The sequence below is a fragment of the Rhinolophus hipposideros genome (assembly GCF_964194185.1).
Source record: "Rhinolophus hipposideros genome assembly, chromosome: 8".
NCBI classification, from domain to species: domain Eukaryota; kingdom Metazoa; phylum Chordata; class Mammalia; order Chiroptera; family Rhinolophidae; genus Rhinolophus; species Rhinolophus hipposideros.
This window is the reverse complement of record NC_138054.1, coordinates 18,976,180-18,988,254: the sequence shown is the minus strand read 5'-3', so window position 1 is coordinate 18,988,254 and position 12,075 is coordinate 18,976,180. Positions and strand designations below refer to the sequence as shown.

Sequence of the window (12,075 nt, the reverse complement as noted above, 5' to 3'; positions counted from 1 at the left end):
GATGTAAATGATAAATGTCTAACTATTACATTGCTTTGTGCACCTGAAACTAATACAAAAAATGTTAAAAAAAAAATACAGGGACCAAAATTTCAAGGGAAAATTTAAAAGTGAAAATAACTGCTTTGGATCAGGGAGCAACTCGAACACTTTTTAAAAATTAGTGAAAATACATGTGCACCACTCGTTTCTAAACAGCAGCAGCTACGTAACTGACATAGATGATGCTACTGATCATAGGCTACAACTGTTTCATAAAAATGTCAATACTTTGGGGTGGCCAGATGGCTGTCAGTTAGAGCATGAGCTCTCAACAACAAGGTTGCCAGTTCAATTCCTGCATGGGATGGTGGGCTGCGCCCCCTGCAACTAAAGATTGAATATGGCGACAGGACATGGAACTGAGTTGCGCCCTCCACAACTAGACTGAACGACAACGACCTGGAGCTGATAGGCCCTGGATAAACACTGTTCCCCAATATTCCCCAATAAAATTAAAATAAAAAATTAATGCTTGGAGGCACTGGCTGACGATTACAGCAAGCACCTGTCTCCTGTGTAATCCACATGCCCCAAACTTCACATCCTCCCAAATTAAGGTTGAACCAGAGCCTCCCTCCGCTGTCAATACTCACTGGAGATCTGAGCCGAATATCTAGTCCTTCAGCCAGTTTTTCAATAATGACAGAGTAGCCGGGAGTGAGCAGAGTGTGGTCTCCAGCAAACTGGGCAAAGAATTCGTTGTGGTCCCAGGAGCGAGCAGACACCTGAGAAACAACAGAAGAGGTTGGGTACAGAAGAGGTGGTTTAAATCCTTAAGACTGAACCTGAGGGACAAGAAAGGAGCGCAAGGTGGGCAAAGCCACCTGAGGCAGGAGGGCAGGGCTGCTGAGCATACGGCAGCATGACAGAAGGAGGGGCTGAACAGACCCACCCAGGAAGGGAATTTCTCCACAACACACAGGAAAGCTTCTTTTAGAAAAAAAGGTGGATAGGATTTGTGCATGGGTACCACTCCTTGATAAAAATGAAGGGGTTACATGTCAACAACCCCAGAAAGGAAGAATTCTATGAGACCAAAACTGCATTTGATCAACTCCATATAGTATAAATATGCCAACTATTTGTCTTCATGGAAACTTTATAGAGGTTGAAAGCAGCATGATTTTGGAAAACAGCGCGGTTCCTTTCAATTGCAATGAAGAATCAAATGAAAATGGAGAGGTGCCAAAGAGGACAATTAAGTCAGGGGTCATCTATGGAGACTCTATTCAAAATACAGAATATTTGAGTATCAAGATCACAGCTGGTTAAATCAGTCAGGCAAGTTTAAATGTGTTTTAGCAAGATAAACAGAGCATAACTGTAAGGCTACTCTCTTTTGGTCTCTTGAGTGCAGTGTTTTCAGACCATGGCATGGTTCCACAGAAATGTCACCAGGGCCTCCCTGAAGGGGCTGGGGAGGAGGAAATAAAGGGCCCACGATGCTGGGCCCCTCCCGGATTCGGCCCATCGGCCCTGTATTCGGTTTACATACTGAGCTCTGTCACAGGCATTATTGGAAAAAAGGTTTCTCTTGCTCTAAAAAAAAATTTTCCCCCCCAAACCAGTGTGGGGGTTAATATGCCCAAATGGTGGTTTTCAAACTTTTAAGCAGCAGAACCATTATTTCCTGTTTACCCAAACCAGCACGAGTTCAATCTGCAGATATGTAAAATACACACACATGCACAAAAACAAACATCTTTTGAAGCGCGTTGCCCAAAACCCAGCCACACCTGGTGGAGGTTGCTGCCACAGGCGTATTCCAGGTTACTGAGGTGGAACTGAAGCACCTGCTCTTCCAGTTCACTGAAGTGGATACCAGACTCCTGAATGAAAGCTTTGTAGATCTCCTCTATCTTCTCTGTAATGGGAATGGGTCAAAGCAGAAAACACAGCTTTAACATTACTCTCGAAGTCCTCATCGTTTGCTTTTAACCTCCTCCCACCCGCAAAACCCCAAACTTCTGAAGTCCTTTCTCAGGGGGAAACGATATCCTGATAAGGTTGGTTTTTCTCAGGAAGTAAAAGCCTATTTTCACTGGAAATGAAGCTGTGTAGGTTCTATATCTTCAATGTTTCATTTCTGCTCAGCTGAGAAACTGTTCTTTTGCTCAACATACAGAAAAAGTACCCCATGCACATGTAGAGACATACACACAGAGAGAGGACTCCTGTTCCCTTCTGGTGCCATTGCCATCGCTTAAAAGTCAAGTTCTTATGACATCTCACCTCATAGAGACCTATGATAGACTATTGGTTATATTGTCCCAAATAAGAATGTCCCATTATGGACTCTCATCACGCCGGCCCTCGGCCTCAGTACCTTTAATTACTGTTTTCCCCATTGCCTGTGTAATAAATCCCAAACCCGCAGCCAGACCATGCTGGCTCGTTTTCAGCCTTTCCAAAGATGGCAACACTACCTGCCCACTCCCTCAAAGGCGCTGCTGCAGACTTTCTTCCTAGTAAATGCCAGCCCTGCGAGGCCTGTCACTGCCACTCCCCTCAGCAGAGTGCCCGCCCCATCTGGCTCCCAGCCATCCTGGACATCCAGCAGCACCCCAACTCTACAAAGCTCAGGAATAGCGCCTTGTCATCAACCCCAGCGCTTCTCTATTCCATTCAACTGGAACCTTCAACTACATACTCTCTGCGCTGTGATATTCCAATTACTGTCTTAGACTCCTTTTTGAGGGGTTTGGGGGAGGCTCATGCCTGACAAATTTTAAGAATCTTAGTACAGGTTATTTCTTTATAACCCTCCCAGTGATGACGACCATCCAACACATATATTGCAGACTCAAAGTTTCAATAAAGTACCATACAGTGCTCGACTAGAAACAGAACTGAGGATCAGTTAACAGTTTTTTGTGGGGTTTTTTTGACAACTCAAGCTTCTCCTTAGAAATTTCCATTCATCCACTAGATTGTAATATGGGGATGTCACAGCTCCTCTAGATTTGTGCCAGGCTTTTGGCCCCAAACCACTGGGCCTTTTCTGCCACTTGCAGACCCTTCTAGTAGCAGTCCCATTCCTGCCTCCTGCAGGCTCTAGTTTCTTTTAGGTTTTGCAGCAGTTTGGGAAGAACCAAGATTGCTAGAACATTAAGAATAAACAGACTGAGAAAAGCCTTAATGTGATTTTTATGTAAATAATATTTAAGGCTTTGGTATAGATGCTTTATGAAATTAATTCTAGCCTCTTAGTATGTATGTATCTATGTATCTATGTATTTATTTATTTATTTTTTACAGCTAAGTACTAATAAGGTGAGAGCTCATACAACTGAGATACTGCCTGGCAGGATATTACTGTAACCTTATATAGAGATATGTGAGCTATTATTAAAGCTTTTCTAAAAAGTGTTAATATAAATGAAACAAGTAAGTGTTGCCGATTCCCCCTTAATAACTTTTTTTAAAGTCAGGCCAAGACAAAGCAATGTTGTTAACTTTTTAATTTGTTGACCTTGAAAGAAGTGTAAAAAAAACACCATCCAGCAACTACCACACATGTGCAAAAAACACTAACCATTTTCTGAGAACACCCTGCAACTCAGCCTAATAACGGCCCTCGATTCCAGAGAATTCAACAACTCACCACTTGGCCTGGACACTGCCACACATGATTACATGATCCCTGACACCCCAGTAAATTTCTGAAATGTTCTGTTGTGGTTTGTCAGCCGACACTCACTAACGGCAATTAGAGTGTAGGTCAATCTCAGGGGTGGCTATGGGGGTGGAGACGGGATAAAAAGAAGAGACAGACCCTGCTACTGAGAAGGTGACCCCAAAGAGAGACAGAGTATATACTAGGATGAGGCACTGAGAGCCCTTGCAAAGAAACCTATAGTTAAAGAAAATTAGGATCCTGCAAATTGAGTTCAAATGTTCACACTTTAGGAAACTCCAACATGCTTCCAAGAACTACAAGTGAATACATTCAGGTCACAAAATTGTAGGTTAAGTAAGTATCAAATTAAGAAGCAATATAGTAAAATTTCAGCTGGCACCCTCATGGAAATGAGTCATGAGAGTCGAGTTTTCCAAAGGCTTGTGGTTAATATTATCCAAAGGCTAAAGATTTTAAATTAAAATTCTTAAATTATAATACACATCCTTGCATTCTTAAACACAATATACTGAGAGAATCTTCCCCTACCACCCCCCGCAATAAAAAGGAAAAGAAAAGAAATCCTGGCCAACAGAAATTTATCTACAAAAGACATTATGTAGTGACTATTAATTCACATAGGACTTACCACCCTTTCCTTAAAAGTAAGCTCCTCTGGGAAATTGAAAATTAGACATTTCAATGACGTTTTTAGACACCAGCTACTGAGTAAAGTTAAGCTGTGTGTGTGCACACACCAGCATCTAATGTTCCGAGGACACTGTGCTCCCCTCTGTGGAACAGTCTGGAGAACCCATCAGTCCAGAAGGAATGCTCGGAAAGGACTATTCTTATTGTACATCAACCTCACAGATGACTGATGTTACTGCCGACCAAGCTTAGATTAGAATGAGACTCAGATGGAACAATCAGACACCATTCTCCCCATACCTCCTAAAGGGACATCTTGGAGCTGAGTCTTATCCTTCCTCCACTCAGAGACAACATCCAAGAGAGCATTAAAATGAAAATCCATGCGCTTGTCAATAGTGGGGTCAGTAATTCTTCCACCTTCCTGAATTAAGTCACATCTTTCTCCAAATTTATGCATGCTGATGCCAAGCTTCAAAATAATAAGAATAAGAAGGTGAAAATTTGCCCTGGAAAAAATACGTACAGGTTCTCAGCTGAAATCAGACAGAGCTCTCCTGGAGAAAACGGTCTAGTGCCTCTCGAAAACAAAGCTAGGTATGCTTAACAGAAAATGGCAGCAAAGACAGGGAAAAAATAGCACGAAATCTATAAGACCTTATTTTATGAGGCTGGGAGGGTGATGGCAAACAGTTTCTATGCCATGCACTGGACAGCTTTTTGGTCCATATTTAGGAATGCTGCAAATGCATAGCTGTGCACTGCCTCTCCTTGCTCTGACTTTCTGGCTCCTCTGTGGACTCGCATGTAAATGAGCACAAACACTCACAGAAACTGAAACTGAATTTACTGTCAATAAATATTTCAGAAAAAAACCTTGGGCCTACCAGGTCTTCAAAGAAACTATGTAGGGTTGCCCAATAAAAGACAGGATGAGGATGCCCAGTTAAATCTGACTCTCAGGAAACAACATATAATATTTTTAGTATAAGTATGTCCCAAACATTGCATACATATTTATATCCCATTGTAATATCTGGGACATACTCAGACTAAAAAAAATTACTTGTTGTTTATCTGAAAATCAAACTGAATTGGGAATTCTGTATTTTTTATTTGCTTAATCTGGCAGCGCTAAAACTATGAAGTAATTGAATCACCTGCGAATAACGCACAAACATAATTAAAGATCTTAGAAAAAGAAAAAAAAGTATTTTAAGAACTCTAGTTCCACCTTTGCAGAAAAGAACTATAATCAATCGCCTTTACTTTTCAGAGAAGATGAGATGGCAAGAAATCATTGTGGGGTTGTTACATGTTATCTAGCAGCACATTAATATTACACAGGAACAAACTGAGGCAATTTTTTCTTTAGCTATAGTACAGCTCTTAAAGAAACCCACTTGTTCACACATGAGTGCTATTGGGTTGTTAATACAGCCATTGACAATCTGGGCTCCTCTTCCCACTGTGACGCCTTTAAAAGATTTATCATCCCACACTCGGCCTCCAATTCTGTCTTTGGCTTCCAGGACAGTCACCTAAAAGACAGACAATCAGGGAAGCTAAATATGACAGAATAGTCATATCAAATGCAGTACTACAAATGCAGAATGACACAGTTAAATAAGGTCAGTATTTGGTTAATGTATGTATTTTATTACTAGAGAAATGACTGAAAAGAGGGCCGTGTGAACAGAAGCCAAAATAGATGTTAAAACAATCCAGATTCTAACAAGGAATATTAGAATCTGCCTGTCAAATCCTCAAACTGTTCCCTCTGGAATCCCATAATAAGACTTGATGAACTAGCACATGAAATGCACTTTGAAAGCTTTTACTAAACAGCATTCCATAAATTAAAAAGCACTATCAAAAACTAGGCTAAAGAGGAAATTCTGTCCTATGAAATGTTGCAAATATGTAGCAAAATTCCTTTAACACTGCAAACAGGCCCTAACTTCCCTAAGATATGACTATCATTTAAAAAAAGAAAAATCCTATGTCACTCTAATAAGTAGGACCTCATGGTCTTGGCCTAAGCAGTTTGGTCCCATACCCAGGCTATGTTATGGCCTCCAAATTTGTGATGCAATGGCACGAGGAGCTGCTCTCAGATGGACAGCCCTCTGACTCAAAGTGCTACGTTTCCCTGGGCTGCAGTAGCTGGAAATGTGAGTCCTGTTCAGTGCACGGCCAGTCATTTCCTCTCTGAGTCCTACAGGCACTCCTTCAAATTGCTCAAGGAGGTTCCTCAAGTTACCCCTCTCTCAGGTTACTCAGAGGAATCTATTTCCTAACCATTGGTAGTGTCCGTGGGGTCTCCCTCACCTCCTGGTGAGAGAAAGGGGAGAATAATAGGAGTCCTCTGAATATTCTTCTTCCTCAGACCTGAATTCCTCATTTTCTCCAACTAGAAAGGCTGCAGCTTCTGCTTCTGCCCTCCCGACCCTCCATCTCTGACTTTGGATTAAAACAGAACCATCGTTTCTAATTTCCATTCAGCGTGACAGGAAGGCTGACCCTAAAGGACAGTCCCCTAGACTCTGGATATCAACAACCTCCCTGTACCATAATCTGTGGGATTCCCCCCCAAAAAACAAAATACAAAACAAGAAACTCTGGCCCTAATAACTAACAGTTATTTCGTGAAAACACCTCACAGTTTAATACCACTAAGAAAATACGTGCAAATGTAAACGCACTTCCTATAAATCCAATTCAACTTTTTCTGTTTTGTCAGTAACATAATGTAATTAAAGGCAGGTCCTCCATTCAATCAAAAAGAAAATCTCTCTCAGATACAGCTCCTGAAAACTTTCCTCATCTCTGAAACTCCTCCAGCAGAGAAGATATTTAAAAAAAAAGAAGAAGAAGCCATCATTTCTTTTAGACAGATAGAGAAGAGTAAAAAGAATAATTCAATTCTACCAAATTAATTTTCATGTATGGTTTAACTGAAAACCTAAGTGCTTGCAAAATAAATTTTTAAAAAGGAGAAATGTGTCAGACTAGGAAGTCACAGAAATCTAGAGGATGGTTAATTTGACTGATTCTAACAGAAATTAGATAGTGAATTGCACAAATGGTGTGTTTTTTTTTAATATTCTCTATTTTGGCTAATTTTGAACAATTTGAATGAGGCAACATACCAGATAAAAAGAAAAAATATCCTGCTGTGGGGAAGCAGGCTATCTCAAATATGTACAGTACTTTAAAAGTTATGTAATTCTGTCTCAACCACGGATTAACTAATTCAATCTTGCTTCCAAAAGCAAAGATTTTTGTTTCCCAAGGTAAGATTCAAAGGGAGACTTTGATTTGCATAAGAAAATTTAACTGGGTATTTCAGAAACTTTTATAAAAGAAACAGTGAATTTCCAAGCTGCTATCTATTTTCTCAAACTATTGTAGAAACAAAGGGTTTTTCCCAATGACCCCTCTATTATGTCAGTAACAACCTGTCAAGAATTTCTGCTTTCGTTCCAAGTTAAAATCTCTTCTGACTTGCTGATCAGAGTCCAAACCTCTCTCCAAAGCTGTGGGAATTTCTCCGTTCCTCTACCTTTCTTTTATTAAACCAATTTCAAATTGTGTATCTTTTCTAGGATCGACTGTAAAGATATAAAGATATCATGTATTTAGCAATCCTCACTAAAGTTAGGAACTAGTTTCAAAGTCTTAGAAAATTTGGACCAGAGGAGTAATTAACCATCTGTTTCCATCTCCATCTGCCAAAAATCTTACCTTAATTCCAAAGTTATGCAGTTGCCTAGCAGCTGCTAATCCTGCTGGACCAGCCCCGATAATGATGACTGATTTCTTAAAAAAAAAAAAAAGAACAAAAATCTAATTAGAGCAATGAAAACAATGTCTGTTTTAGTTGTTCTGGAAGGTACTACCAAGCAATGTTAGCTCATCTACATTTCTCTGGTGTCCATAGAAAGTTATTTTCCTAAAGATTATGGTAGTACTTTTCTCAAGTAATCCCTTCCTCTTTTCTATAGTCTAAGGAAACATTGCTCGATAGTCTCCTCTCCAGAGAAACACACATTCTAAAAAGTCTTGCTCTCCAACTGTTACGGTGATAATGTGATTTTTATGGTTAGCGTTTACCATGGCCGACAGCGGTGTGATTGCCAGAGCTAGTCACCTACATTGTGGTAATCTTTAGGAAGAAGATGCTGGTCAGCACCGACGCTGAGAACGCCTGTGTTGATGAGACCTTTTCTTGTCATAAAATAAAGTATCCTCTCCACTTCCTGCACACATCGAATGCGCACGAGCCCCCGGACAATGATGTGGGGAATACATTTACGAGGAGTAAGAGCTTCCTGTGTTTGGAAATAAAACCAGACTGTTAAAGCAAACAGACACAAAGCAACTCTTGGTTCCTCAAAAAGTTAAACATAGAATTACCACATGACCCAGCAATTCCACTCCTAGGTACATATCGGAATTGAAAACAGATGCTTAAACAAAATGTTCACAGCAGCACTATTCAAATATCCAAAAGGTGGAAAGTATCCTACGACCATCAATGGATGAATGGATAAACAAAATGTATCCTATCCATATGTGGAATATTATTCAGGCATTAAAAGTAATGCAGTACTGATCTATGCTACAACATGTATTAACCTTGAAAACCTTATGCTAAGTGAAGAAGCTCATTATAGAAGGCCACCTATTGTAGGATTCCATTTATATGAAATGTCCAGAACAGGCAAATCTATACAGACAGAAAGTAGATTAGTGGCTGCTGGGGGAAAGGGAGGCATGGGGAGTCACTGCTTAATGGGGGTGGGGTTTCCTCTTGGGGTGATGACAAATTTCTAGATTTAGATAGTTGTGATGGTTAAACCACACTGTATATGTACTTAATGCCGTGAACTGTACATTTTAGAAGTTAAAATGGTAAATTTTGATGTTGTGTGTATTTTATCATAATAAAAAGAAACTCTCAGGGTCATTCAAGTCCATCATTTATCACTAAGATATAGTAAGATCAAAGGGAGGTTTGCTTGGAGAAGGGAAAAAAAAGAAGAAAGGGATACAATACAAGGCAGACACAGCAACCTGTCTCTTATCACAGAAGTTTCTCCTTGCTGAGAATGATGGCTACAGGGAGTGTGAGAGCAGACCACATCACCAATTTATTCCCGACTCTAAACCATAGAACGAAGGCCAGTGCAGAAACCCAGGCTGCTCCATGTACTGACAGCAGGAAAAGCTGGGTTCTAATCACTGATCAGACACAGGGGGACCGATCTGGGAACTGGAAAAAAAAAGACAATGCTGCCTTTCTCTTCTCAGAACAGCTTTGGCAAAGCCTTGGTCCATTTCAAAGGTTCAAGAGTAATGCAGCCTCAGCCTGTCGTGAAGTTAGAACAGGGAGTGTGAGGGGATGGGCCTGGCATCTCCTCTATTTGTCATCAACCCCCAGCTCCATCAGAACCTGATCAAACACAGGAAGATGACTATATACCCCAAGTATTCAAGAAATAACACGTATAACGTTGACTTCTATTGTTGCAGGAGATTTTTTTAAAATGTGTTTGTATTTATGAAGTTAAAAAAAAAATCATTTCAAAGTCTTTGAGTCTTTTAAAGCAAACATTTGTGTTTTTCCACTGGAGTATTAAATATATACAATACGTACTCTCTTATTAAAATTTAAAATGGATCCAGACTGACAAGTTCAGGATTTTTTCTATAAGATTCTTCCCGTGTAAGTCAAATTTCAAAGTGAAATAAAGAAAATGTGAAGAAAAATGAGTCCATATGAGGCTGTTCCTGAAAAGTGTATCTTTACAACTTATGCACAGGAAATTCTAACAATTTTGTTCGGTTCAGCAAATGTTTATTGAGCACCTACCTCAAGCCTCCTGGGGAGGAAACGAATAAATGTACCTTGCCCAGCCTACTCACCTGGATATAATACATATAAATGGCATTAACAGCCATCATTTAATCAGGTCATCTCATACTGAAGTCTAATCCAGTAAAGTACTAGGGTGAAACTGAAATATTTTTCTTTAATCAAGATTACTTTGACAGCCTTGCAAAATGTTATGCATTGAGCACTCACTCAAATAATTGCAGAAAAAATTGATAAATAAGAAAAATACTAGGGTCAGGAAAGGCTTTAAAAAAAAGGGGGAGGAGTGAGACCTGACGGCTCAGTTGGTTAGAGCGCAGTGCTCGTAACACCCAGGTTGCCAGTTCGATTCCCACATGGGCCACTGAGCTGCACCCTCCACAACCAGAGTGAAAATGACTTGACTGGGAGCTGATGTGTCCTGGCAAAACACACTGTTCCCCAATAAAAATTTTTTAAAAAGCTTGTATTTCCGTCCTCCCGTCAACGCAGGTGCTATGTGAGGCCCATAATATTTATGTAATTCTAACACAGAGCAGAGGGTAATGACGTGAACAAGAAGCCTGCCCTCAAGAGGTTAATAATCCAGCCTTTAGTGTTTTACTTTTTTTCCCCTGATGTTGTCACTGGAACTCTCTGAACCCAACTTTGTACTTATACTCACCTACCAGAGGGTCAAGATTTCTGAGGACACATGGTCTAAAGTAGTGGTTCTCAGGAAGGAGACACTTTGCCCCATTTGGAGACATTTTTGATCGTCACAAATAAAGGGTGCTACTGCATCTAGTGGATAGAGGCCGGGGACGCTGCTACTACACATTATACAATGCACAGGACAGCCTCTCACAATAAAGAATCTCTACCCACAATGTCAGCAGCACTGAAGTGGAGAAACCCTGGTTGAAAGGCTCCGTCCACAGGTAAAGCAGCTCCTCTGTCTAGGTGCTGTTAGCTAACACGCCCCCACTTACTTTGCAGTTAGTGTACCATAGTGCCAGGATGAGGTTCCTCAGAGCCAGGTACATGGTGGGGTCTCGGGAATACTCTGGGAACTCATAGAGCTCGTCCAGCTCCATCACGTCCGGCCGCACACACAGGGCTTTGCCACACTCGTTAGGCTGGTAGAAAGGCTGGAAGTACCGGTTCATGCCTGGAACTGACAAGCACAAATGGGCAAATCCTACAAGCTATAACCTCCAAATCCAAGCAAAAACAAACTAAAAAGGACAGCCGAGACAGACTCCAGTGTGTCCTACGTAAGGATTTCTGCTTCCTCCATCCGGTTAGGCAAAACAGGCATGAATTAAACATTATCCCCATTCATTCTTCACAAATTTAATTTCCATGGTATAGAAATGTGAGGTGTGATTGTGATTAAAAAATACCCGCATGCCACAAGACACCCCCACTTCACCACGTTTACGTGCACGGGTCAGCAGGGTTACGTTCACACTGCTGTGCAACAGATCTCTGGAACATCTACATCTTGCAAGAATGAAACTCTGTACCTACTGAACACCAACTCCCCATGGAAATGTTTCTAAAGTAACTTTCATTGGATTTTTCCCATTTAAAATGAATAGGTTCAAAGAAGTACATAACCACTAACTCCTGACAATCCTTGAGTGGGGGTTTGCAATCTATCAATGTTGTTTCTATGACTAGAGAATATTAACATAATAGATATTTGTTTTACAAAGCCAGGAAAAACCACTAGTTTCTAACCTGCTTCTTAAAATTTATGACATCATGAACACTTTTCCATGTCATTAAATAGGACTTCAGGGGATATATGTTTTCTTCTTTATGATTTAACCATTCCCCTACTGCTGAGCATTTAAACACATCCAATTATTCACCATTATAAGCAATGCCACAAAAA

At 40.5% G+C, this 12,075-nt stretch overlaps 1 protein-coding gene across 7 annotated transcripts in view; it reads right to left on the bottom strand.

Annotated features, from left to right (window-relative positions):
• The window catches only part of KDM1B (lysine demethylase 1B), a 46,464-nt gene that overhangs the window by 13,819 nt on the left and 20,570 nt on the right, over positions 1-12,075 (bottom strand). For 4 of the 7 annotated variants that reach the window (XR_013993866.1, XM_081057570.1, XM_081057568.1 and 1 more), the window contains exons 10-16: positions 11,165-11,349; positions 8,470-8,646; positions 8,060-8,134; positions 5,716-5,853; positions 4,613-4,784; positions 1,779-1,906; positions 636-767 (exon numbers count right to left, since the gene is read on the bottom strand). Coding sequence is in view for 6 of the 7 variants with exons in the window: in XM_081057570.1 (XP_080913696.1) it covers positions 636-767; positions 1,779-1,906; positions 4,613-4,784; positions 5,716-5,853; positions 8,060-8,134; positions 8,470-8,646; positions 11,165-11,349 (1,007 nt within the window). In the remaining variant the exon portion in view is untranslated. The remainder of the gene's footprint in view (positions 1-635; positions 768-1,778; positions 1,907-4,612; positions 4,785-5,715; positions 5,854-8,059; positions 8,135-8,469; positions 8,647-11,164; positions 11,350-12,075) is intronic. The other 3 variants (XM_081057569.1, XM_081057572.1, XM_081057573.1) reach the window with 1 other exon arrangement.